Source organism: Falco naumanni, chromosome 10 (genome assembly GCF_017639655.2).
Source record: "Falco naumanni isolate bFalNau1 chromosome 10, bFalNau1.pat, whole genome shotgun sequence".
Lineage (NCBI taxonomy): Eukaryota > Metazoa > Chordata > Aves > Falconiformes > Falconidae > Falco > Falco naumanni.
In genome coordinates, this window is record NC_054063.1 from 13,957,965 (window position 1) to 13,984,755 (window position 26,791).

General features: G+C 44.7%; 1 protein-coding gene across 3 annotated transcripts in view; it reads left to right on the top strand.

Moving 5' to 3' along the window:
- The first annotated feature begins 10,002 nt into the window (after positions 1 to 10,002).
- The window catches only part of LGR4 (leucine rich repeat containing G protein-coupled receptor 4), an 81,508-nt gene continuing 64,719 nt past the window's right edge, over positions 10,003 to 26,791 (top strand). Inside the window, exon 1 of one of the 3 annotated variants that reach the window (XM_040608016.1) lies at positions 10,003 to 10,608. In XM_040608016.1, the coding sequence (XP_040463950.1) occupies positions 10,424 to 10,608 (185 nt within the window). In that variant the 5' untranslated portion in view covers positions 10,003 to 10,423. Of the gene's footprint in view, positions 10,609 to 13,648; positions 13,728 to 22,083; positions 22,321 to 26,791 lie in introns of those variants that run through there. The other 2 variants (XM_040608018.1, XM_040608017.1) reach the window with 2 other exon arrangements.

Genomic DNA, 26,791 nt, shown 5'->3' on the forward strand with positions numbered 1-26,791 from the left:
ACTTAAGCAGTTGTTTTCTCCCTTTGATTTCCCCCGTCTTTTCACATTTTTAAAAAAATAATTTATTTTCCTGGCTGATTGCTCTGATTGTGATAGCATAGAAAGCAAACATGGCTATCTAAAGAGTTACACAGGTTTTTGTCTGAAGTTACTGGCTTTTTTTCCTGTTACATCGTCAGTTTTAGGCACTGAAGACATACTTTCCTTCATGTTTCTTTCTGATTTCTCCTTGGCTATCTAGAAAAGAGATCTGTAGAGAGAGGGAAAGAAACAAACCCAAACCCCAGAATGCCCCACCACCACCAAAAAGTCATCTTCCCAAACAGTGCAAGACTTTGAGTTGTGTACTACCAAAGGTCAGTAGAACCACCTATACCTGGTTCTTACTTAATTGCAGCTCCGATTCTCTGCCTGAGCAGTACAGTAGCATTGTGTGAGTAAAAACTATAATAGATAAATAATATATAAAAAATATATAATAAAAAATAACCTGTGTTGCCAACTGGGTGGCTAACAGCAGGGAAGTCAGTCATTGGGCCTTTTACCTACCTCAAGTGTCTGTAGTTAAAAGGCAGAAGTTAGTGATTTATTGTGTTACTGGCATTGATTGCAGTAGCGACTGGAAGTCCTGGGTTTGCATGGGGATCCTGTCGTGTTTCGCAGCGTATGGACACAGAACAAACAGTTTGGCTCCGGAGAGCCTCGGTCTCTTGCTAAGAAATTGTTTTGTGGCTGGTATTGTAAGGTGTTTCAGAGAAGTGGAAGGAAAAAAGCAAACAAACAAAAAAACAAACAAAAAACCAAACCAGTAGAAAAAAGACTTTTTGCAGTTTTCTCTGTGACTTTATTCAGGGCAAATGTGTTTGGTTTTTTTTTTTTTTTTTCTCCAAGGAGTACAAAACAGCCTGCTCCTCAGTATGAGCAGGCAGCTTGAGATGCAAATACCTACTCCGGTATATGTATTAAAACTTGCTGCTTTTTTTGGCAGGCTCCTGACTGTAATCTTACTGAAGCTGAGAGCTGGCAGTAGCCATGGGTCATCTCCATGATAAATGTGGAGTCCCGAAGAATTTGTATTCGTGTTGCTGTTTCATGGAAGTATTAAATGTGTGTAACGTGTAAATATCTGAGCTGCTGCTGGTGTTAGACGTGGGTCACGCTGCAATTTAATCATGTACAGCAACAGGTTTAGGTAAATGTGAGGACATACTCAAATGACATAGCAAGAGTAACTCCTAATTAGATAAGCAGAATGCTACTAGGCAAGTTAAAAAAAAATTATGATGATAGAGGATTACTTAGTGTTGGTTGTGCCTTTGAAGATTGTAATCTATTAAATGTGGCCAAATAGGTTTGTTGCTTTGTCCTAGGTATCCCCCAAATTTTTCACATTAATTTCCATGTTCTGTCTGGCATGCTAGGCATTAATGCCACATTTGGGATGACGGCCAGTGGATATATGTCCCAAACAGTGATTCATCAGGGGCTGGTACATTTGCTGCCCTCCACCAAAAGTGTCTTTGGAGAGCACCAGTGTGAGTGTGTGGCAGCTCTGGGTCAGCACGAGCCCATCCACAGCGGAAACATGTACTGTGACCTTTAGCCTTGGCCGTGATTTCAAAACTTGAAAATTTTTTTTCAGCTTTTAGGTAGTCTTCTCGGTACCTGATGTCGGAGAAGATATCTTAAAAATATTTCCACAAATGAGTTGCCTGCCTCCAAACAAGCTGATACCCAAGGTGGAGAAACACTCGTGGCTTTTTTATTTATTTGTCTGGATTTTGTTCTGCAATGTATGCTCCTCTGCAAATACTGAAGACAAGTTTGGGTTAGGCCTGGCTAGGCAAGGGGTACCAGCTGGCAGAAGACCGCTAAGAATGCATCTTCCGTGAGTTAGCAGTGGGACCATTCTCTGGGTGAACAGCAGTGCTCTGGCGCTTGCCGTTTGTTTTGCAGGTGCAGCCGTTTTTGCATTAACCTCACCCTACAGAACAAAACTTGAACTAAAATGACTAGTGTACGCTTATGCCCTGAATTTTGAAGATAGCTTATTATCTGGCAGCTCAACTTGATGACCAATCTTAATTAATTAGCAGTTCCCTTCCTTCCTCCAAGATACAAACCAGTTAAAATAAGGCTGGGATTCCTCAGCTGCTCCGGTAACGTGGGCTCTGCTGAAGCCGGTTCAGTCAGTTGCCTTGGAACTGTATGAGCTCTTCAAAAGGGCAATCTAAAGTCAATCCTACAGAAACCAAGGCGCCCATGGATTAGTAATGTTTATACTGCTTCAAAATATGTATAAAAATATATTTTTTTTGTTCCACTGCAGCGTTTCAGGGACAAAGAACAGTGCAGAGCAGGGGTTGGACAGCAATGAGGATGGCATGCTCTAGTGAACTTGTGCCGGCGCTGCTGTTCCTTCCAGGCTCTGCGTACGGGATGGAACTGGGCTTGAGAACGTGCCAAAATGAGGTGTCTGGGGTGTGACTTGGTTCAACACGTCACATCCCCGGCTGTTACTGGGTTAATTCATACCAATAGAAAATCCAACTGGGAACCTATGGGGGGTGTGCCCCCACGGTTTTGGTCAGGGATATTCTCACATCTGTGGCTTAAGAAGAAATCATTTCTAAGTACTGCACTGAAAATCCTTCGTTACCAAATGATTCAGTTGATTAATCGTTCACTTGTAAGATCCCATGTATTTCTCATTGTGTTGGGCTTGGTTTTTTCCCCAGAGTGTTTGGGTTACTCGGTGCTGATGACAGGTAACGTATCACATCGTGTTGTCCGTGATAAAGAACTTTAACAAAAGGATGTTATTCACTCTAACACAGGACCTTGACTAATATTTTGCTAAACAGCTTAGGATCACGGGCACGCTCTGCAAATAATTAGTCAGCGAAGTTCAGTTGACTCCTTTACATTACTCGGGCTCCACTATAATTCTTCAAACAGGGGTTGAAGTAGGATTTACGGCTACGTGATCCTTAAGCTGGCCCTCTATGCGGGCAGATTTCACCCTTAGAGTGCTGCTTTGTTTAGGGGTTTTTAATAACTGGTATAACGTCTTGCCTTAAATGCTGGTCACCGCTTCGCGGGCTTATGGAAGGAAGAGCAGTTAACGTCGGGAGTGTATTTCTTGTTTCGTGCGGGGGAGCCCGGGGAAAGGGGGGAGCGGCCCGCCAGGGGGCGCAGGAGAGCTGCCACCCGCCGCCCCGTCCCGCCGCTGCCGCCCGCGGCCCCTGGCACAGGCCGAAACGGCTGAAAAAGCGGGTGCGGGTGCGGGCGGCCCCTCCGCGGAGCGGCGTGAGCGGCCAGCCCCGGCGCGGAGCGGCCCCGCTGTGTCCCCGCCCGGCGGGGGGCGAGGCGCCGCCTTGCGGGCACCCCTGGGAGCCCGCCAGGGTATGGCCTGCTGTGCCTTTGCAGCACTGCATGCTGGAGCGGTTGTAGAAAGTATGGATCGGGCCACGCTCGTAATGAATGTTTTATGGAAGAAAATTAACCTTTAAAAATAGAAGCGCTTGCGGCTTGGCACGTGTCACCCTCGTCGCGGGGAAAGGCAGAAGGCTGCCTTGGTGCCTGGCTGGGGGGCCTGTGGGACCTGCCCTGGGGCCTGTGGGGCCTGCCTGGGGCTTGCGAGGCCTGCAGGGCCTGCCCGCAGCCTGCCCTGGGCTGCGGGGGCTGGCTGGGGCCTGCCCGGAGCCTCCCCTGGGGCCTGCAGAGCCTGCCCTGGGGCCTGCGAGGCCTGCTTGTAGCCTGCCTGGAGCCTGTCCTGCATCCTGTGGGGCCTGCCCTGGGGCCTGTAGGGCCTGCCCTCGGGGGTGTGTTGCAGGGCATGAGGTGCTGGGATCCCTGCCAGAGCCTGCTGCTGGCAGCGAGCAGGAGGGGTCATGCTTGAGGGACAGGTACCCTGTGCCTGCTGCTTGATGCCCCCTGTGGAACCGCGAGGTGCTCTGTGCAGTACTCCCGGCTTACGGTGGAATGGCGTGCTGCCTTTGGAAGAGGATGTGCTATATGAATTAAAGCCTGGTGTAGCATCTTTTATTGCAAGAACTTTCTAGATGGAACACAGATTGACGTGACTGTTGGACTAAACTCTAACCTCACTTCCTAGTTATATTGCCCTAAATTGCTTTTTCACTCCTGTATAGTTACCTGTTTTCAGCTGATCGTTGGGTTAGAGTGCTAAGATAAAAGTAATTTTCTGTGTATTGCAATGCTATTACATTATAGTGGGAACCCTTTTCTTTCAAGGGCAATACATAGTACTGGAGAATCTCCAGATGTAATTCTAGACAGTAGAGGAGCTGACACTTTTAGGCTAAGAAAAACCCCAACCAACCAAACCAAACAAAAAACTAGCAACACATATGCCCCCACACCTCTTCTATGGGGTGTCCTCTCTTTTGGCTTTGTTCTGTCCAATTTACTGAAGGGGTTGGAATAAACTGCTCAGTGTTATTCGTTGCTGTGTATGGTGTAATGTCCCTTTTCTAATCACAGCCCAGCTCACTGTGTTCCAGAGGCAGCTTTCAGAATAACTGAGAGAGGATAGATTCACCAGGCCAGACTGCAAAATACATCGGACTATCTAGGCGATCGATATACAGAAATCATATTAAAGGCACTATACCATTGGAAGTTTAAGTATTGTTTTTATATGAAGGTAACATTTAATTATGAGCATTTTAAAAATTAATTTTCTCTCCTGTTTTTAGTCAATATTTATTTAAGTTGTGAAATTCTTTACTCTCCATGTGCTGTTTTTAAACTATGGATCTTAGTGGTCTTGCTTGTCTTCATCAGTGTTTCTTGTGTTACAGAGGTGTAAAGTAGATATTGACAAAGTAATTTTCTGGGCAAGCTTCCGGCCCTACCAAGATAATTCTTGATTTTTTTCAACCCAGTCATTTTCTGAAGTCTTAAATTGTTTCTGTGTTTCTGCTATACCAAGGTCTGGATCTTTGCCTTCATTTTCTTAACAAAACTCTGAACTTGGTTTAGCCTCTCTCTATAATTTGATACTTGTTTCCTGAAGTTATTTCCCATTCTAGTTCAATTGAGTAAAAGTTTCAGCCCATTTTCTGGGAAGCAGTATACTTCAAGTTTTAACAGAACTTTCTTTGTCAATGCAGATAGTCCAATTTTTTTTTCTTTTTCTGTTCGCAACAGCTCTATATGATTTTCTCTGGCATACCATTGATTTCCTTGGAATGAGAATCAAAGTTTTGATTGAATTTCCCAGCAGTATAGGGCTCAAATAGCACCAGCAGCAGCTTTTTCTGATGATGCTTTGGTACAGTAAGCTTTGGATAAATCCTTCAGATCCATCTCTGGCCTATTGGAGTGTAAACCTTATTTTTATCACTAGACAGAGATAAATTAAAATTTATAAGCTGTTCAAAATAGCATATATTTGTTGTTCATGTATGTATGCTGCGTTGGGCCCTGGGCAAGCCTTAGGGAGGGAAACTGCCCTCTGAGCCCGTCTCTCCACGTTAGCCTTTCTCAGCGAGAATAGTTTGGCCTGTGTGAAACCAGTGGTGATGCTGGGGACGGAGCAGGTCACCATGCAGGGCTGACATACCGACAGCATTTTACTCTAATGTATAAATGGAAACTTCTGCGCAAATCCTGTTGGTTAGCTTTTCAGGTTAGCTTTGAGTGTCAGCATCAATGTTGAAGGTGAGAGCTGGCACTTGTTTTGCCTGTGTCAAGTAATGGACAGGATCATTTATCCCAAGGATCAGGGTCAGTCCTTACCTCCCTCTGCCAGACCTCTGACCCCATTCAGACCAATATTAGAATTAATCATTTGCATAATTCTGGCCAATTAAATCAGTGCTGCTTTCATGGCATCAATTGGCACAAGCAATGCTGTAAAAGAAAAATCTGACGATGATGTTGCTGGTCCAGCACTGGTGTGCTGCCTGTTTTAGAAAGTCTAATCATTTCTTAAAGCAGAACAAAGTTTTTATCATGACTGTGAGCTTTACATGCTCATCCACCTGCCATCCTCCTGTGGCACAGCTCCAGCCTTGAGGAGTTCTGCTGCTCCAGCCAAACTTTAAATCTTATTTCTTTTTGTGTCCGTGCTTCAGGTCTTAAGCTGCATGCTCTTTCACATCAAACTCCCATCAAATCCAAATGTGAATTAGTGTCTTTGAAGTGGGATTTTTCTCAGGCTTTTGTCAGAGGCCGTTATGTTGCTAGATAGTTTTGTGGCAATAGCAGAAAGAAATCCCTAATGTCCAGATTTTTTGTAAGTTTTCCATATGTCTTTTAAGTTTTCTTAATGCCTTTTCAGCAAATGCCTGACCAAAGTTTCATAAATGCCTGCCATATTATTGGGTTCTAAATCCTGAAGATCGTATGCAGTGGTAGACTTGTTTACGGTGCTTTTCAGTTTCCCTGAAGAAGATCAGAGCATAGTTTCTCCACAGCTCAACCACAGTAGTCTTCCATTTATTTATTTATTTAATTGACTTGGTTGTTAGATCTTCATCTCCTTCACCTGGTTCAAAGCACACCTCGGGATTTTTCTCTCCTTTGCATTTTTTTTTTTTTTTAATTAAACAAGTTGATTGCTGCCTTATTTTGGAGGATGCTTCTTGGAATTTGTGGCATTGAGGATTGTGTCAGACGAGATTTTTAAACTGCAATAATTTCAAAGTCCATGGGTACAATTTTTAGTGAAATAGGTCACTTAATAAAATGTACCCATTAGTTTTTTTCAGCTTAAAAATACATTGGCTTGTAGATCTTCATTACGTAAATAAACCATCTTTGCAGTAAACATTAGGGTTTTCCTTATAATGGAAAATAAAACCAATACATGCCTGCAAACAGGTGGCTGCATAAAAAAGAAGAGAAATGTGGGCTGTTGATGGTGAGGAGAGAGCAGTGCTCCAATGGTGCTAGCAAGGGAGAGGCAGAGGTTAAGAACAATAAAGAAAGTATTGAAGTTAATTTGCCAGAACAAGTTACGGGCTAACTGGAAGCAGCAAAGCAGTATCATCTGAATGGAAAGGGCAAGTGGATTGCTCCTAGGACAGGAGTTTGGAAGATGGAGACTTGAGATAGCTCCACTAATGAAAAAAAAACCCAAAATCAAACACCTCAAGCAATGCTTGGAAAAGAAATTGAAAGATTGAAACCAGGCAAGGCTTGAGAGGAAAAGCTAAACTATTCCAGTGTTTCAATGGATGAAAATAAGTGCTTTGTTGTTCTGCTTCTACTGGAAAACTTTTGTCCTTTTCTTCCAGAAGAGAAGTTCTGTGGGCGTTGCAGGTCACCGCTATTGCAGTACAAAGTATGCTCCGTGCTAGTATTCATCTTCCAAACGCCATGCAGGCACCAGGGGCTGTTTCTGCTCCCATTATCTTTGGTTAGTGAAGTGAGACTGCAGAGTGAATATAAGCGTGTTGCTGCTTTTCTTTGCCAGCTGGGGCAAAAAAGGTCACTTTTTCTTAGCTGGATTGGTTTGGTTATGTTTTGGAGAAGTATGTCTAGAAAATAATGCTCTTTAGGTTGTTTTCCCTGCTGCTATTCTGGTTGCTACTCCTCCATCGCTGTCCCTGAGCACAGGCATAGAGACAGTGACATGAACGTGCATTGTCTTTGGCCCTGACAGTTGTTACAACAACATGGTTTTGACTTGGCGCATTTCCCCTGCCAAGATCAACAAGGGAGAAGGATGAGAGATAACCATATATGTCTATATAAGTATGGCAAAGCTTTCTCATACGTCGGTCAATTCAGCTTTGGTGACAACTTTGTTCTGCTTACAAGGTATAGGACAAGCACATAGTGAGCTATTAAAATGACCTTATTTTTTCAGTGATGCATGATGACATTCATACGGAATCAGTGCATCAGGAACAGCATTCCCAGTATGGAAGAGAATGATATTTTTAGTAACTAGGTAAAGTAGCGATAACATTTTAAAAGGGAATTGACAGTTGAAAAAATGATGAGGAGAAACACAGGAGGTAAAGGTCATGGCTGATGTATTTCTGTGGTCCTTAGTGTGTACTCTACCTTCTTGAGCACAGATTAGTTTAAATCTTCAGGTCTCCACTATTTACGTGCCTAATTTTTAAATGTCGCCAAATGACCACTTCTGAGTCAACCCTTTTCTTCTTCATCCCCCCCCCCCCCCCCCCCCCCCCCCCCCCCCCCCCGCCCTTCATCAGCACAAGGAAGGCATGATTAGCCCAGACCTCAGTCTGGTGTAGAGTGTGATGCCTGTGTCATGAAGAGCAGTCCTTGGTAAGATGAAGCATAATGTAGGGGCCCCTCAACTCCTGCCCTTTCTGCACGTACATCAGAGCCATGGTACTGGGCCAGGGTTCCTGTGAACGCTGCCCCTTCACTGCGTGTCTGCTGGCAGCACGCATGCCTCATCCCCGACACGTTTTACCTGCTATGCTTGTGCAGGTATTTGGGATTTTTTAGATGCAATCACAGTAATTTGAAGTAAGTGCTGCTGTGACATGTGAAACCCTTGCACGGTTGCTCTTGCATTGGATTGGGGGTTCAATCACCATTGCAAATCTGCTCCTGGCTTCAGGGAAGCACATGGTGCTGTGGTTCGTCCCATTTCCCCGCTACAGTGGATGCAGGTTGTCAGTCACTTACTGTTTCTGTGCTCCTCCATCATCTACCTACAAAATGAACAGAATGATACCTATCCATGTAGTAGCAGAAGGGCTTAGGAAAGCGCCAGTTTCCAGTGGGCTCCATGGGCATCTGCACTGTTTAGGTTGGGGTGCACAGCTACCTGCCCGAGTGGCATTCAGGCTGTAGCTGGGGGCCGTGCCGGTGGCAGAGCCGGGCAGGCAGCTCCCCAGGCAGGTTCAGAGCATCCAAACGAGACATGTAAAGTAGGTGGTGTGAGTGTTTGCCATGGGGGCAGGCTCTGGTGCCTTCAAATGCTTGTTTCAGCCAGGTCTGTTGGCTCAGAGCACGTTACGGGGTCTGGACTGGAGGGAGTCAACAGTGAGAGGTCCCAAATGGTGTTACTCCAGTGCTGCTGTGGCATCCCCAGTAAGATATGGTGGTTGCATGGAGCATGAGGTGTGTGTGAGCCGAGCTGAACATATAGCAGGCTCATTCTTGGTGGTGGCAGCAGGTCAGCAGCATCCAAAAGAAAGCATTAAAAAAAAAAGAGAAAAGCGGCGCGGACAGTGATGGAGGGTCATAACCAGGGTGGTTGGTTTGTGTGGGGCTTTTTTTTTTTTTTTTTTTTTTTTTGTTAAGGCAGTCAGGAAAAGAGGACACAGGCTGGCTGCTGGCACAAGTTTGGTTGTGATGTATAGGTCTGGTAAAAGGCAGATGCCACCGGTGGTGTTTTGCACGACAGGGAATCGGTTCTTTAATAGTAAAACGGTTTTGAAACGATTCCGTGGTGCAGTCACTGCCTCGGCAACGGGCGTGAAGCGTGCAGGGTCCGTGGGGAAGAGGGATGCTGTGGCACCGTGAAGATGGACGTGCGGTGCCGGCCGGGGTCCGCTTGCACCGGACTCGCACAGGGGCAGGCTGCTGCCTTTGTCCCCTCGCTGCGAGTCCCGGGAGCGGTGCGCACGGGGGTTTGGCGGCTGTGGCCCCCGCCGCGGGGGAAGTCGGGCTGGAAAAACGGGGTCCCTGGGGCGGCGGGGCCCGGCGCTGCCCTCACGGCCCGGCCCCGCGGCGCACCTGCCCGTTCGGTCCCGTTTCGGCAACGACGAGCCCCCTGACGGGCGCCCGTTGGAGGCCTCGGGGGGTCCAGGGGGGCGCGGGCAGCCCCGGCGGGGGGAGCGCGGGGCAGCGGGCGGTCCTCGCCGGCGGGCAGCCCCGCCCCCCGCGCCCATTGGCTGCGGCCGCGCTCTGCTTTGCATGTTTACCAGCCCCCGCGCGCGCTCTGCGCCAATAGGGGTGCGGCCGCGGCCGCCTCATTAGCATATGCACCTCTGCGCTGGGCACAGAGCAGCCGCTGCCGCGGCTCGCAGCGACCGAGGGCCGGGAGGGGCGGGCGGGCGCCCAGGGCAGCCCCGCCGCAGGCAGCCGCAGGGGCCGGGGCGCACGGCGCCTCCCGGGGCACCGCCACTCGCCGGCAGCGGCGCGGCGAGCCGGCCATGGCCGCCCCCGCGCGGTACCTGCTGGGCTGAGATGAGCGGCGGCAACGGGCGCTGCGGGCGTTGGATGGGGCGTGCGGGCGGCGGAGGGCTCGCTTCCCGGGCGCGCCGCTGAGGCAGCCCCAGGGCCGCGCCGCGCCGGCCGGAGGCGCGATTTTATTTTTTGTTGTTATTACCGCTTTTTTATATATTTTTTTCTGCCAGCTGGTGGAGGCGGAGGGGGGGGGCTCGGTGCGCGGAGGGCGCCGGCGGAGAGCGGCAGGCCGAGCCGGGGGAGGCTGGCCGGCGGTCGGCGGGGGCCGGCGATGCGGTGCCTCGCTCTGCTCGGCCTCGTCGCCTGGGGCCTGGGGAGCTGGGCCGGGCCCAGCGGCGGAGCGTCCCCTCCGCCCTGCCCGGCCTCCTGCAGCTGCGACGGCGACCGCGGCGTGGACTGCTCCGGGCGGGGGCTGGCCGCCGTGCCCCCGGGACTCAGCGCCTTCACGCACGCCTTGTGAGTCGGGCCGGGACCGGGGCGGGCAGGTAGCCGCGGCGGGGCCGGGTGCTTTGTTCCCTTTTTATTTAAGATCCCCCCACCCCCGTAATTGCGCGGTTGTGTGGTTGTCGCTGCTGCGGGCGCAACGCGGCCGCCCCCGGGGCCGCCGGGCTCCCCGCCGGGCTGGCCCGCGGGGGGCGGCCTGTGAGCCGCGTCGGGGCCCGGCGGGCCTCAGGCAGGGCCCGGCCCCGCGGGGGCAGGTGAGGGCGGCGGGGGCCCTGGCCGCCGGCCCGCTCCTCGGAGCCCCGCGAGGCGGCCCGGCCCGGGAGCTCCTGGGGGGGAGGTGGGGGGCTGTGCGGAGGTGAGCGGGTCGGGCGGACCCCGGCGAGGCCCCGGCGCGGTCGGGCTCGGAGATTGAACAGGCCGGGAGAGCGAGCCGGGGGAGCGGCGGGTCCTGCGGGGGGGAAGCCGGGTGGGTGCGGGCCGGTCCCGGGGCGGGGGGGGCAGCGCTGCCCGCACGTGTGTGCGCCGTGCCCGCTGTGCTCCCCTGCAGCGCCTTCCCCTGCGCTAACCGCTGCCCAGGGCAGCCCAGCCTCTCCCAAAATCAACGCGTTTCCAGTCCGCAGCATGCCTAAATCCAGCTCAGTAAGGATGCCTTCGCTTCTAGAAAATCTCTCAGTATGCACAGCTGAGCCTTGGGGGGGAAAAAAAACCCCAACCACCAGCATAAACAAGCCTCGGGAGTTTTGTCAAGTTTTGCTTGTGGATGGAGGAAAATACAAACTCGTAAAACACTTTCTCCGGTGTCCTGTGATGATATTGTAAAGCAGGCACAAACTGGTGGATCTTGCGTTGAGTTTTGGCAACTTTAATAATAAAATTTTAATTGAGGAATGAGCACTCTGTTCTGTAGAGACATGACCGAAGAGGGATTTGCAGCTTTCAATATGGTAGCTTTGCTAATCCACAAACCTGTTAAGTTTCACAATAAAACCTGTCAGTCTTGCCCCGCTTCTCAGCAAAGATTTCACAGGCTGGAGCGAGGTCTTGTATGGGCCAGTGGTCAGGTCTGCTATTACTAAAGCTTCACTGCGTTTACAACATATAATGCAGAGCGCGCTACAGCAAATTAGGGCGCGTGGTGTCAAATCGGTACTGAACTGCTGCGTTGTCAAAATACTGTAGTGTTCTGTGCCTTCGAAAATGTCACTTTTTTTTTTTTTTTCTCCTCCCCTCTTTGTTTGCCTCTCCTTACTTAATATGCAAAGGGAGTCTGATTCTTAGTTACTGAAGGTTTTGTTTACTGAGCAGGTTTCCAATTTCTCCTACCTGTTCGGACTGTTTTTTTTCTTTTAATTGTTCAGGCTGGGTGGAGAAAGGTTACTGGGCCTTTTGCTTGTGTAGTGCTTCATGAATGGCAAAAGTTACAGGTCTCAGTTGTTACCTGCACTTAAATGTTTTGTTCCTTTTTGTGCTCATATGGCGTGGTGGTTTTTCTGTGGCAGAAACGGTGTTTTGTGAGTGGGGTAAGGAGGCAGGAGCTGCCGCCCTGAAGCTTTGGACTCGCTGGTAAACTGTCTGCTCTTTACTCCACAGATAAAACAGGGAAGTTACAAAGTTACCTAGTTTCATAAAGTACTTGAAGCCTATCTGGCAAAAGCTGCATTTAAGTGCAAGGTTTTATGGTTGCTTATGTTGTCTGGCTGTCTTGTAAAATGGGCTCGGTACATCCCTGCGTGTCTGCAACATGGCACTCGTCTAATGGGTACAAGTCGTCCTAGCCAACACCCATTAGAGATAAGGTTGCCAAAGAGTTTCAGTTTGTAAGTTCCTTCTTATTGTTCAGGTAAATTGCCCAAAGCCGACTTAATGCTTATGGCAAAAGTGAGAGGAGATCTGCGCACATTTTGGCATGTTTTGGGATGAGTTTGTGTCACTGTTGGTTTTATGTTCTTTAAACTTGAGCAGAAACTTCCTGGCGGTCTTGTTCTGTGGCACTGAAGGTTACTCCTGGTCCCCATTTGTGTTTTGTTCCTGTTTCCTTTTTCGAAGAAGTGAAAAAACAGGTGATTTCTTGGCACTTGTGCTTGAATAGCTTCGGTTGTAGTGTGGCCACCAGAAGTTTAGGGTATGTAGAAAACAGTTTTCCAGGCAATAAAATCCTAATTTCTGACCTGCTTGGGCTGGTCAGTGTATACTTTTGCCAGAGAAGCTGAGTTGGCTTGTGTGGAAGGAGAAGAAGAAAAAAAAAAAAAAGGAAGAAAATAAGATCACACACATACATACATACACACATACATACACACATACACACCCCCAGCTGACACAGTTATGTCACGGCAAAACATCTTAGCTACGTGAAGAGAAGAAAGCTTTTCTATGTTTTGGATCAGGCAGCATAATGATGCCGGGAAATCTCTTTTAGCATTGCTACAGGGCTTTTTTGATTATAGCTGTAGCAGCAGAGAGTCCATAGTGTAGACATGGCTGAAAGAGTGAAAGAGAACAAGTGGCCAGGAGAGAGCAACTGAAGAAAAGTTGCTCACAATTAACCCAAGTTGGCAGTGCATGAGTTTCAAGGCAGTGGAGGGCCGCAGCAGGGGGTTGGTATTTAGTTTTTACTGCTTCTCTTTTCCTGCAGTCTTGATTTCTTTGTATAAATGTTAATAATTTAACGTGGCTTCCAAGGTGTACTGTACTTTTAAAATACAGCCATGTTTCTTGGGCTGTCATGAATGGTCAGGCAGTGATTTCTGTAGAGCCTCAAAAGCATATCCTTTCAGATTCCTCTTTTTTCTTACTTCCCTTTCTTCAGCTGTTGGCTGATCTGCTGCTCATTCCTCGCTTATTGTGGAGGTTATAAAGCTCCTCCAAACACAACAGATTGTTTGTATGGAACATACATTGAATAGACACTCCGCTGCATTCATACCTGGCTAAATGCATTATAACCATGGTGTTGGGGTGCAGGGGGAGAAGGACAGGGGTCATAGCAAGGGGGTTATGTGGTTACCTAAGTACCTTGTGGTCACGTGAGCGTAGTTGCATCAGACCGAGCAGCTTGGAAAGGCAGAGTATCTGCTCATTACTTTTGAGTCATCAGTGCGCTTTGAGAGATGGAATTTGAATAAAGAAAGGTGAGTACGTTGTCCCAACCGCAGTCATGCTGGTGAAGAGATTTTTGGGAGATCTACAAGTGCTCAGAAAAGAGAGGGGTGGCAGCCCTAGATCCAGACTCTGAGGGGCTGGAGGGGAGGGGATGGGATGGATGGGAAGGAACTCAGAGGGAGTCAGGAGGACATGACCAGGGATAATTACTTTATGCTTTTACTGTAGGCGGCCATTTGTTCTGTATAATTTAGGTAGGTGTTTATGTAACTCTTAATTACCAGCTGCCTGTTTTTCTGTTTATGAAGGTTGTGATTTTGCTTTGTTGCAAAATAACTGTTGTCTAGCAAGTTGAGGTGCCTATGCAAGAATTTGAAAGTGTTGTTTGTTTGGGTTTTTTAATCAATGAAGTATGCTCCTGATCTCTGCTATGATATTTCATGTGCTGTATGCTAGAAAACATCCATGTTACTGGAAGAATGTTGTGGTAGGGCATACTTGTACTTCTGTTTCTCATGGATGTCAGCTTTTGAACTCAGATTCTGGTTTCGGGTGTTTAATACTTCTGTTAGTCTTGTGCAGGAGACGAAAAGCAGATAATTCTACATAATGACTTTGCAGGCATCTTACGTGGGCCTAGCTGGTTGAGGGGCTTGCCTGACAACCATGAGGAATGTAATCTCTTCTCAGTGCCTGCTGTTATATTTTGGGCACTTGAAATACACAAACAGTACAGATAATTTTCCTTCTAGTGCTTCTTGCTTGTATTCTGAGGGAATGGTAACAGTCCCTTGCTTTAATTTTGCTTTCCTTGTGAAAGGAGGGCTTGTGAGGCCCAGCTGCCCTAGAGGATAGGCCATCAGGATGAAATGGTCACCTTGGTCTTTTGGTTTTTATTATGCCTTTAACCTAATACTGGCTGCCTTTCGGTATGCTGTGTTATGCACTAGCTTTATAAGATCAAGATGTGGCGGTTGAGAAGGATTCTTTTTTTACTTGTTTCATACCACCACAGGTTGCTGTAGCAATTGCAGAGAGCTGATGATCTTTTTTTCAGTATGCGTCCTATCTGGAAGTGTAGCTATGCTGTCTCACGTTTGAGTTGATGTCTTGCTTCATTTGTGTGAAAACAGCAAAATGATACGGTTCTGTTTGGATTCAGCAGAGCTTGCACATTTTTTTGTCTTTTCATCTGGTATTTTTATTTTCTCTAGAGTGGTGATGAAACGCAGTAGGTAGATCTGAGATGTCTTCTTCTAATACGTCCAGTATGAACACGTAGATATTTAGCATCCAACTATGGTCAGATAAGCACAGTAAGGACCTGGCTGAGGTTTTATGAATGCTGTCTAGCAGAGTTATTATGGTGAAAAGTAAAGATGTCCAGACATGACCCTGAGTCTGGAAAATGTAGCGTAATTGCAGTCCTCCTGAGATAGAAAAGCCTTATCTAATTAGGGGTTTGAAGGTTTTACAGTTACACGGTTCAGTTTCTCACTTGTCTATGCCACATGCTGGTGAAGTGATGGCAAGTATTAGAAGGCTTATTCTGTCTTTCTAAAAGCATGCTTTCCATACTTCTTTTAGAAAGGCATGGGCATGTCATTTTAATATGAATATTTCTACTAGTTGGCAGAAATGCTATAAATTTGTCCAGGCCTGTGAAATCCCATGCACCAAGAGGGGGATTTGAGTTTGGTGCAGCATCCAGCAGCTGGTGACTGGACCAGAGCCCGGTGGCTCCAGTGGCAAGTCTGTCCAGCAGATTTCACCTGAGGATTCTCCAGAGCCTTCATGATTAAACTGGCTGATTTGCATGTCGGTCTTCTAAAAAAAGTAGATGCTCTTAGGCAGTGTGCAGGAAAGTAAAGTTGTTGTTGTTTCAAAGTTTAAGTATTTTTTACCCTTTTCATGTTGTTTGTTGGCAGCAGATTTGGTGTTAGCCTCTTTACCTTTTACTCCTCCCCCCAAAAATCCCAGTGCCCTGCCATAGCATGTAACTTGTCAGGTATTTGGCATTTATTTTGTACGTTGAGCTTGCTTGTATCAGCAATATGTCATTTCTGATTTGATGCTTACTGGCAGAGGCTCCTAAGTGTGACTTGGGGGAGTAAATACTAAGGTAAAGCCTGCAGCATGGAGAGAAGTTGGACTTCGGTGTAAGCAAGTTTATGCTAGTAAATAATTACCTTTTCAGTTCTTGAGAGGAATTTACTAGTAACTATCTGCTTGAGATGGAAAATATGGAAACTGTAATATAATGACTGAAAAACAAAACAAACCCCAAAGTAACCTCCTCCGCAAGGATCTTTATTTGTTTTGTATTCTACATCTAAGCTAGCAATTTTTGCAGAACACAAGCTCTTATTTACCCAGAGAAAATTACTGGCCTAGATTTCAGAAGGGCTGAGCACCCATACCTCATTTTAGAGAGCATGGGAGCTGCGGGGCTCCAGGAGCGCCTTTGAGTGTCAGAGACCCTCCTCTCGGTCACTCTCACACTTCTCCTAGAAGCTTGTTCCTAAAGATGGTCCTCTTGTTGGGAATGGGGATTTGCCAGCAACTCAGGTTTGCTTGCCTCCTTGTTTTGCAAACAAGGGAGTGAAATGGATGGGGCTGGTTAGTTTCAGTGTGGCCACATGGGACTTCATGGCCAGCAGTTACTCTATTAAGGGATGAATGTGTCTCAGGCAGCAGCTCTGTGCTGCCAAGTTGTGGTTTTGGGGTTCTTTACGGAAGAAGCAGAAAGTCAAAAATAGCTCGAGGAAGAGTTAAGAGAGATCTGTATGATCCTAGAAATAGGAGACAAAGGTGGGAGAGACTACATAAGAGAGGATAAGAGAAGACTTCCCTATTGGAAGAAACCTGTAAATAAGGGCAGCAGATATTTAAATGTTATGAGACCTTTGCTAAAAGAGGAGTCAACAGCTTTTCATGGGTTAGAGGTCCCTGGCCATCCTCCCCACCTGGTAGACTCACCATCTGCTGCAGCGGTGACCTAGGATTTTGTTACAGGGAAATATTCGTCCATAGTTTTTTTTTTTTTCAGACCTCCCTTTCAGGTCCCGCTGCAGTTCTCTGATAAGATGTTCTCAAACTTCAGTTTGAAAAGAGTTTTCTGGTCACGTGATGTTGGTTCTTAATGCTCTCCCACTGCCAGCTTGCCCAGCACAACCCTTCTGGAAATGTGGAGGTGGCTGTTGGTATTTCCTTTGCTGAAAGACTGGCAACCAGCTCAGTTGATGTAGGATTGCATGCAGCGATGGGCGTCGCAATAGCTCACGCAGGGGAGAGGAGTATCTTGGTGTTACTATATAGATACTGTCCTCCCTATAAACGTGTTTGAAAGCCTTTGTTTGAGGATCGAGCCCAGATGTATTCAATTTTGTGTTCCAAATAAAGCTGGTATGTCCAAATCGGAAACATCTAGCATTAGATGTATGGGTGCCTGGAAAGTGTAATTAAATCACGCAGAAATGGCATGTGATCTACCTGGCAAAACGGTTGACCTTTTTGCTTCATTTTTTTTTTTTTTTTTAAAGTGCTGAGTTACTGCAGCTGTCAGTGAGTTTCACTGAAGTTGAAAGTTCCCAGTATTCTCAAATAGTATGTCATTTATTTTAAAATACATAGTTGAAATAGCAGAATCAGTTTTATTTTGTTGTTGAATGATTTAACTGTTACAGGATTGTGACAAGGTCAGAACTTTCCACTTCCCAGAAACATGTTACTGTTGCCGAAAGATTAGGGGAAATCTGTATTTCAGCTTCACTCTGAATTTGAAAGCACATTCTGCATACAGCCAGTCAACTTACATTATTAAATGATATACATCTTTTACAAAACAACAGAGAGGACCGTAGCACTCTCAAAAATAACAGTTTGAAATAGGTCTCTGAAACTATTGTTGCTTTGGAAGATATTACAGCTAACTGATGGCATTATACATCATGTCAGTGAGTATGGTAACACGTTTTAAAAACAGATAGCGCATTATGAACAGGTGATATCGATAAATATTCTCAGGTGGACTGGGGTCTGACATCTGTGAGGGATGTGTTTGTTTTTGGGAAGTGAGAATATCGCTTCATGAATTTTTGTTAGCCTCATTTTCCTGGTGTGTTTTTATATCCGCTGTTTATACTTACTGAGTTACAGGCAAGTTGTATTTTTCTTAGGTGGTGTTTCATACAATGTGTTTTGGAGTTAGTGAAACTGTTGGCTAAACTTTGGACATTAATTTTTTTAAACCTATTATTAAAAAGCATATTATTCAATAGACCTTGTTTAATTTGATGTCCTCTCAAGGGAAGAGTGGTCTTCACAGCATGACAGAAAGAAAAATAAACTCCTTAGGCTTTCCTTGTGTGCTTTTTGCATTTTGGTTTGACATACAATTCAGTAAGGAACCATGTAAAATAATGAGCATGCGGAAGATAAGAGCGATACTTGTTTCACTATTGAAAAAGGTTTCTCTTGTGTCCTAAGTGATAGCAGTTTTAAATGTAGCCAGATGTTTGTTGGTATAACATGAGATTAAGACATGTAAGGTCTGTTGCTGAAATATGATGCCCAGTGTGCATCAGTGTTGGGTATTTTTGTTGTTGACGTTGTTCAAATCTAGTTGATAAATACAGGTGTAATTAAATGTCTTGTTTTAGTTACCTGTAGGTAGTTCAGACAAAGGTTGGTGACTTTTTGACAACTCAGCCTTGAGATTTTAGCATGGTGAAGATACAACTGAAGCAAGTTTTGAGTCTGAAACTTTCTTGTGTATTTTTTGAGCTGAAGTTAAGAAAATACTAAAGTTAATTGTTTTCTTAAGTTTTGCAATAGTTTTCCTACCTCTGAAGAGCTCTTAATCACTTTTTTAAAAATACAGTAACTAATTCCTTTAAACTTTATGCTAAAAATGCAGGAGGAGCCTCAAACCATCAGTGTGGTCTGGAAGAAGGGATACAAATTATGCAGAAGGTGTTGTCTTTGGGGCAGAAAAAAAAAAGAGATTTTACTTTTCTCTTGAGGAGAAGATGGAGAAGAATCCCAAGTCAGGTGAAGTTGAGAGCACTCTGCAGAGCACCCTGAGAAGTCAGGCCCTCAGAACGTAAACAGCTGTTCTTGCAGCTCTCAGCTGAGTGTTTTCTTCCTAAAATATAAAGACTTTTTTTTTTAAGCGGAGTACCCCTCCTCCTTGTCTCTCCCCAACCAATCCTGGAGGAATGCTAGGTCTTGCAAGGACTTTATTTCACCCTAAAGTTTTTGAACAAATGTGTTTGGACTTTTAAATGGTACACAATTAGCAGTGAATCATAATGGATGTGCAATTTCAGAGGTATGCAGGGGAGGCCTAAACCTGTTTAATTTAGCTTAATAATGCTGCAAATGTAGTTGTGTATTTTATAACCTTGTTCTGTGAAAATGTGTTTTTGTTTGCAAGTTTTCCCATTACCTTCTTGACATCTGCATGGTTACAGATGAATAGCCTGACCCAGCGCCCCAGCGGGGAGAGCGGCGTGGCTGTGCTTTCAATAGGCATGTCACTGACAAAGGAAACATATGGAATATTTCATTCCCGTCTTTGCAAGTGGTGTAGGGGGCTGTAAGTGCAGAGGGCTGGGGGCTTCAGACTTCATGGTAGATCCATAAACTAGCCACAAGGTTTGCTGTGAGCCATTAAAATGCTCTTGCTGAAGGTGGTGTACTTTGCATGGTGCTGTGTTTTGCCATGGGACTGGAACCCCAGCCGTAGAGCAAAGCCATTTTGGCACTGCAGTATTAACAATGTGACCATGCAGTAGAGCTCACCATGGTTGCCTTTAGTTCTTTCCGATATGTGATGTTAAGTGTTTCGTTTTCTGAACAGTTCGGGCGCTGTGGTGGGTTGGTATTTGGTGTTCAGTAGGTGCGGAAGATGTGAGCGCAGGGGCAGGGGTCCCGCTGGAATGTGCCTTGAGGTCTGTCTCCTCCTATGCCCCTTACTTCCCCTTTCAGAGCACAAAATGGGAGCAAATTGTTCCCGGTCATCCAAACAGGACACCACGGTGTGTTAGCTTGGGAAGTGAGAGTTTTTCCCTGCACTCAGGGCTTTGTGGTTGTGGCAGGAAAGCAGGGATGGTTTGCTCCCATTGCAGCATCGCCTTGAAGGAGATGGTGGGAGTTGGGAGAGGACATTTGGGGAAGCTTGCAGCTCCATGTCTGTTAAAAGGACTTGGTGGTGCCTAGCTTCAGTCATTTCTTTGTTAACTACAATGTCATGTAAGGGATGTCCTGGCTATCCTTTTAAGAATTCCATTTCTTAATGTTTTTTAAAAATAACTCTTACTTCAGAAGTCTCCTTGCTGTTTTTCTAAATGCTAATCCTGGTCAGTAGTGGATGTAGTTGGTTTATCTGGGAAAGCGAAGGGGCAATGAAACCTGTCACTTTGGTGCACAGGCCTCTTCTTTGGGGCAGAGTGTTTTTCTGTGCAGAAACCTGCCTGGTGTTCTTTGCTAGGTGGAACTGGTGGGTCTGGGCAAGGTTTCCCAGACTGGGAAACATGCTTGTAGCGCTCTCAGCAGTTCTCTGAGCTGCTGCTGCAGGTTGGGAGCCCTTGAACCTACTGAAGGGAGCCCCGCGTGGCTTGGAAGATGGATGCATTTAGGCCCAGACCTACACATTCTGTAAGGGAAATTCTGCAAAGCTGTCACCAGCAGCAATCTACGAACAACTCCTTCATCTCTCAGTTGCAGTGTCACTCAAGCGGCTGCCCTCCTGAAGCGCTAAATGCTTACCCTGCTGTGTTTCCTTGGGGTCTTGGTGGCCTTCATGGAATTAGAGGGGGGAAAGCTGAGCTGGGCAGAGACAAGGATATGGTCCTGTGTAAGGGGCCCTGCCCTGAGAACATAGTTGCTAGTGGATTGGACCTGGACAGGCTTCTACCTTTTGGTATGTTTTTTTACTGCTGTTGGTTTTAACACTTTTTTTTTCTGTGTGTGTGTGTGTTTTTTTTTTTTTATTTAAATAAATAAATGTATGTGCTAATATTGACCAAACTGTTAATATTTTACAGAACTAGTGTGAGTCTTGCTAGGTGTAGCAAATTCAAGGGCAAATCTGCTGGCTCTGTGCTAAGTATTTAGTGGAGGCATTAAATCTCTTCAATATTCAGGTCAGTCGTTTTTTAGAATTGACTTGCTCTTGCTTGACATCTAGTTTTCAAAAATTTCAACTAGCTTGTTTACATGTGTGAGCTTTTTTTAACCTGTTTCTTGCAAAGACCAAAACCAATCATTATCTTGATGTTTAGGAGTTTTAAGCAGGGTTTTGATCTATTTTGAACATAATAAATGGCAGTTGTTTATTATTTCAGCAGAAGCCTCTGCAATTGTGCAGCAACGCCAGTTTTTCCTCCATAAAAAACCCAATCTTTCAACTGTCCTCAGTAATTATACCAGTCAAATCTACAACATGTTCAAAAGCGAAGGCTATTGTTTACATGACAATATATCATAAATCCTGCTTAGGAGTAGGAGTGTTTCCACTGTCATTGTCTCTTCACTCACATAAGATGATATTTTTTCCCCCTAATAAGTAACTATGTCAGTAGGAGAAATTCTGTAACACGCATCAGATTGATGCATATTTCTAGATACCCTGGATATTTATCTTGCCAAATATATTCCCCCTTCAAGCAAAATGCATCACCTGGTCTCAGTTGATTCAGTGCTGTCAGGAACAGAAAATAATGGAATAAACATAAAAAATATTCCTCCTTAGTACCATTTTTCGGTGGATTTGGTGTCCGGTCTGATTTATTCTACTATAAAAGGGTCAGATTGATCTTGTAGAATCCTTTGCTGTGCAAATTGCTCTGCCTACCAGTTTGTCCTTTGGCGGAGCAGACAGGGACAGTTTCATGTCTGTCCTGCCAGTGCCTGGCAGGAGACACGGCTGAGGGCTTGTTTGTATGGAGCCGCTGAGGCCCTTTGGGCTTTTCTGTGTAAGGTATTTGGGATGGCTGGGGAGCTTTGTGCAGTTTGATCTTGGACAGTTTGCTGTCTTAATGTCCATGCCAGGCTAATAATTTTTTTGGCCATTATTACTGTAATAAATATAATAGAAACAAATGCTTCAAACCATAAGGAATGTAATGTGCAAGTAATCACCAAGTTGAGAATTTATGCCATACCATGGCAATATGAAATCTTCTATGAACTTCAGTTATGCTGGTGGAGAATATGTAGTTATAAATGTCCCACGGCATGGAAGGGCAAGGTTTAGTTCGCGTGCTTTGTTGCCTAGTGACTGTGAGATGTGTGCTTGACCGCTTGGGACTTGGATGTCGTGCCTATACAGTCCAACAGCCTGCTTGGCCAGAATACACATACTGCCAGAGGTTCCTCTTGCCCTTCTGGTTTGGGGCTGTTCTGTACAACATTGTGCAAAGTTGTGGGGGTGTCTGTTTTACTATGTCTGATAAAATCATTTTACACTCACTGGAGTACCCCGCATTTGTTGAGAGTACAGCTGGACTTTGATCTTTTTTTCTACAGTCTTGGAGTAGTAAATATTAGTCACGGCAAAAATGGGTATAGAGTCACCTGCATGGAGCTGGATCTGTGGAATGGCTGCACAAGGAACAGGTACTGTTCTGAATTTTAGCTGGCTTTTTTAAAGTGACACCTCGCGCCTGTTTTACTGCCCTGTTCGTGTGTCACAGCATTCAGGACTGATGGCACTGCTGAGGCGTTATTCCTGTTCCAGAGTACTTCTCTTCAACAGGCACTAGTTGAACATAGGAGTTTCACTGATGACTCCTGCTCAACCAGTCCCTGGGTGGTTTTTCACACCTCAGAGGTACTGGGGAAGCTGAGAGTTCCACAGTGTGTTTCTGATGCATGTATGTTTTTGGAAAAAACCTGCTTCTTTGAAAAGGTGATAACACTAGTTGCATTATGCTGTTACAGAGAAAAAGGAAGAGAAGTAGATAGTGGTGCAGTCACTCATCCCATGTGCTAAGTAGCTTTTAATTGTTGGTGCCCTTCTTAAACTTAAATTCTTAAAAAAAAATAAATTCTGATTTTAGGAGAGCAGATGAATCACAATGTGAATCAACAGTGAAAATGCAGAGGTATTTTTGCGTATGACTGTTTCCAGTGTTACGGAAGTCCTTTGCATCTCTGATTTAAAGGGAGAAGAAACATTGAGTAGCAGCACCCTGCTGCATGGTTTGAGCCCTGACTGTGCTTACATTGCAGTGCAAACCTTGTGTATGATAGTGGTGCGGTTTCCTGCCCAAACACCACCTGCTTAGCTCTGTTATACATTGATGGAAATCTCTTGGTATGTAGAGATATCCAGCTTTGAAAGTTAATCTAAGGGCTTTGCTAAAAGGGTTAAGAGACAAGTTACAAAGTTCTAAGATTTGATAAAGGAGGCAGAAGGGTTCTTGAAGCAGAGCAGTGCTAGTGAATGCTTCCTTTGAGGCTGATAGCAGATCTCTTTAACAATTCATATCTGCAAAATTATTGGGAAAGCCTTAAGGCCTGTCTATGTTATACATGTTGCTTCTCCGCTTTAGGAACTCAGACGCACAAGCATGGCCTTAAGTGGGATTGCTCCTTAACCTGTTGTAACAAAATAGGCTCTTTTTGGTTTAGATCTCCCTGAAGGGCATAGGATGTTAGAAACATGGAGTATTGCTTGGTAGTTGCTTTATATTTTAAAGCAGTTAGCACATAGTATATCACCAGAGGATATGTGCAGATCAACCAAGCTTCAGCAGATAACATCCAAGAGTGTGTGCAATTAAAAATGCAGACAACCCCTCTTCTGCTGCCATCTTCCCAGCAGCAACAGTGCGTTGCTGGTGACTCAGAAAGGTTCTTTTCCCCTCCGATATGCAACTCAGAAGGGGAACGTTCTGTTGCAGCTTTTCTTCACTGGCTTTTCAGGGTTGTGCAAATTACTTGCATTAAGTTTTCACAGAATAGCCCAAGGCTTTTGAGGAAGGAGTAGAAACTCATCACACTGTTCCCATGGTGCATTCGTTTAGACAAGGCAATTTCCAAAACACTGTGGCAGTCAAAGCACAAGAGACACCTTAAACGGTGAAAATATTTGTCATATTTTAAGCTTTTTTATCTGTTGAAAGATACTATCTGTGGAGAGATTAATGAGCAATAAGTAAACTATGTTGGATCCAGGCTTGCAGAATGCTGTTTAACTGCTTTAGGTTTCAGCACACTCATTTAATTACTGGGTTACTGAATGTTTTCTCCTCTGAGGGGGGGTTATATGTGTGTAAGTGTAGGGAGAACATGTACATCTATACAAAGAACTGTGAATGAAGTTGGGGGATACTGCCTTCGTGTTGCCTAAACAATCCTGCTTTAGATTACCCCCTGCCTTAATTTCCTTTCAGGAAGATTGTAGATAGGTCTTGCCATCACTCACACTCTGTTGCTTCAGTGTTCACTTCCCCTATGTGATTTAACATGCACAAACTTAATTATTCTTTTCTGACCTAGGGAGAGATTTCCTTCCAATAATTACCTTCACTGCCCTTTACCCTTCTGCACATTAGTTTGTTTGGAGAAACATAGTCGCTTGGTAAGCAACTCCAAACAAGGCAGTGCCTGGAGCTGTCTTGGAAACATAATTTATACCTTTTACATAGCATGTTAAACTTCAGTTTGCTGAAACTCGGCTACTAGATGTACTGAATTAGCAAGCTCTAAACGTTTCTCCTGTAACTAGAGGTGGTATGAGTTATGCAGAAAATCACTAGTTTACCCTGCGCTTGGACACTCTAGTAGGGTGATACGGGTAAAAAGGAAAGGACGTTTAAGTTAGCAAATAACATCCCTTGATTCAACCATTTCTTTCTACTAGCAGCTGCTGTTTAGTCATACACTATTTAAATGTCAGAAGAGAATGACTCCTTATGAGACGAATGTGATGCAATGCTGCCAGACTGATTGCTGCTGTGATAGCAAAGAAATACATATTTAATCTTGTAGAAATTTCTCAGGATTATATCCTTATGATTGCTCCTTGTGCTGTCCTTCCTAAAACATAGCATGGAGGAAAGAAAAGAAAAGATAAGATGAATAGTAAAGACCAACAGGAATAGAATGTATAAGTTCTTCATTAAAAATCTTTTTCCTTTTTAGTTGATGGTAGTTAGAGGAGGTATGACTGATCATTTCTTGGAATGGGTGGTACAGAATTAGGTCTGAAAATTGTCTTCTGCAGTTTACATTGATTTTGTGTAGCATACAGATTAATCTGATGTGTCAAAGGGATGAGGATGCTTCCTTCTCTGTCACATTTACTGTATATAGTCCTTACGTTATTATAACTATTTTGTGGTAAATATAATGAAAAGTAGCAAAAGGTTCCATTTTGGACCTCTGAATATTTAGTGCTCTTATTGAGATGGAATATTAACTCTACTGTTAATTACTTGGTAAGTAAATATATTTGTAAAATTGACAGTTTTTATGTACGTGGAAAAAAATAAATTTCTTTTGAAAATGACAAAGCTATGTATGTTTTTAAACTACACTACCTTCTTTGTTATATCCTGACGTTTGTTTAAACACAGACAAAAAGTGATAGTGTTTCAAATTTTTCTCATCTTTTATTTTAAGCTTGTCTCTTAAAGGTTTAATCTCTGATCTGTTGAGGGATTACTTGTCCCGTCAACAAAAAATTAAAATAAATTACTATATCTGCTTTATACTTGCCAGATTTAATAGTGAGTATAAGATGTATGGGTATTTATTGTGGGATATGACACTAAAACTTCAGAGCACTACTTCATTTCTGGTAGCTTAAATATTGGTGTTAATAGATGTATTGTTATTAAAAATGAAAAGGTGATATGGTTTGTCAGTTTCAATAAAAACCTTTGCCCCCTCTCAACTTCCAGGGTTTTTCTTGGGTTTTTTTAATAATATCTTCACAATTTTGCTGCTGATAGATTGGAAAAATTGATGTGTTGATGGTAGTAAATGAAGAAGTTGGTAATGGGGAAAACAGGGTGTCAGTAGCACTAAGGTGTCTTTATTAGAGGTAGGTTTCAAGCTGTGTGGTGAGTTTTACTGGCCCCAGTTTACTGTTTCAGCAAAACCCATAGTCTTTCAAGGCAGAAGAAACCAGGCTTCTTTGCAACAAACGAGAACAAGAAAAAACAGATCTTTTTATTGACGGAGCTTGGGAGGGGTATTCTTTGTCCACCTTGCATCCATTATAGTAGTCTTCACCGCAACATAGATTTATGTGTCAAAAAGGAATTTACATTGACTGGTGGCCTTCAGGGAAGAGCTAGACTGTATTTCCTTGGCTGTAGGGTGGCTGTGATGAAGTAAAAATACACCCAAGTTTGTTGTGTGGAGATAGCCAGGGAGGCGAGGGTTCACAAGTCTAATTTTCTTCTTGGAGTTCATCTGTAAAGTGCATATTGCCAGACAATGCATGTGCTGTTTCTGTCTACAAGCAGGCTAGAAATCTAGGTGGATTCCTTGATTGCCTTTTGTGGGTTGCTTACTTTTCCATCACACGCGCATCAGAAGTGTTTATATAAAAAATTGATCCTGTGTACATGATTAAACTTGACAAGGCTTAATCTCTGTTGCTAAGAGTGTGGGCTGGATAGTTAGTGTGGTAGGTCTTTGTTTTTCATGTAAATACTTGTAATGTTCTGTTTGCATTAAGTATGCTGGTGTTTTTTCTTGACAGTTTAGTGATTAAAATCTACTTAGTTTTAAATAGGTGTAGTCAGAGCAATACTGAGAACAGAGTTAAAGTGAAGAGAGAACTTAACCTTTTCAAGAAAATTGCTAGTAATAAGTGCTTCTGTGACCTCTTTTATAATGGCAAGTGATGGCTGTCGGGGTTTTATTTTTTTGGCTGAGGGTTTCTGTGAAAGATTTCCTTTGCTCATATATGTTTTTCCTTAAAAATTAGAAAAAATACTAGTTTTTTAATTGCTGTATATTCTTGAGTCAGCAGTGGTAAGTATTATTATTTTTATTCATGTTAGGGCAGAATCCGTAAGGCCAGAACCGTACTAATAAATTTGGTTAGCACGACTGTCTGGTTTGGGGT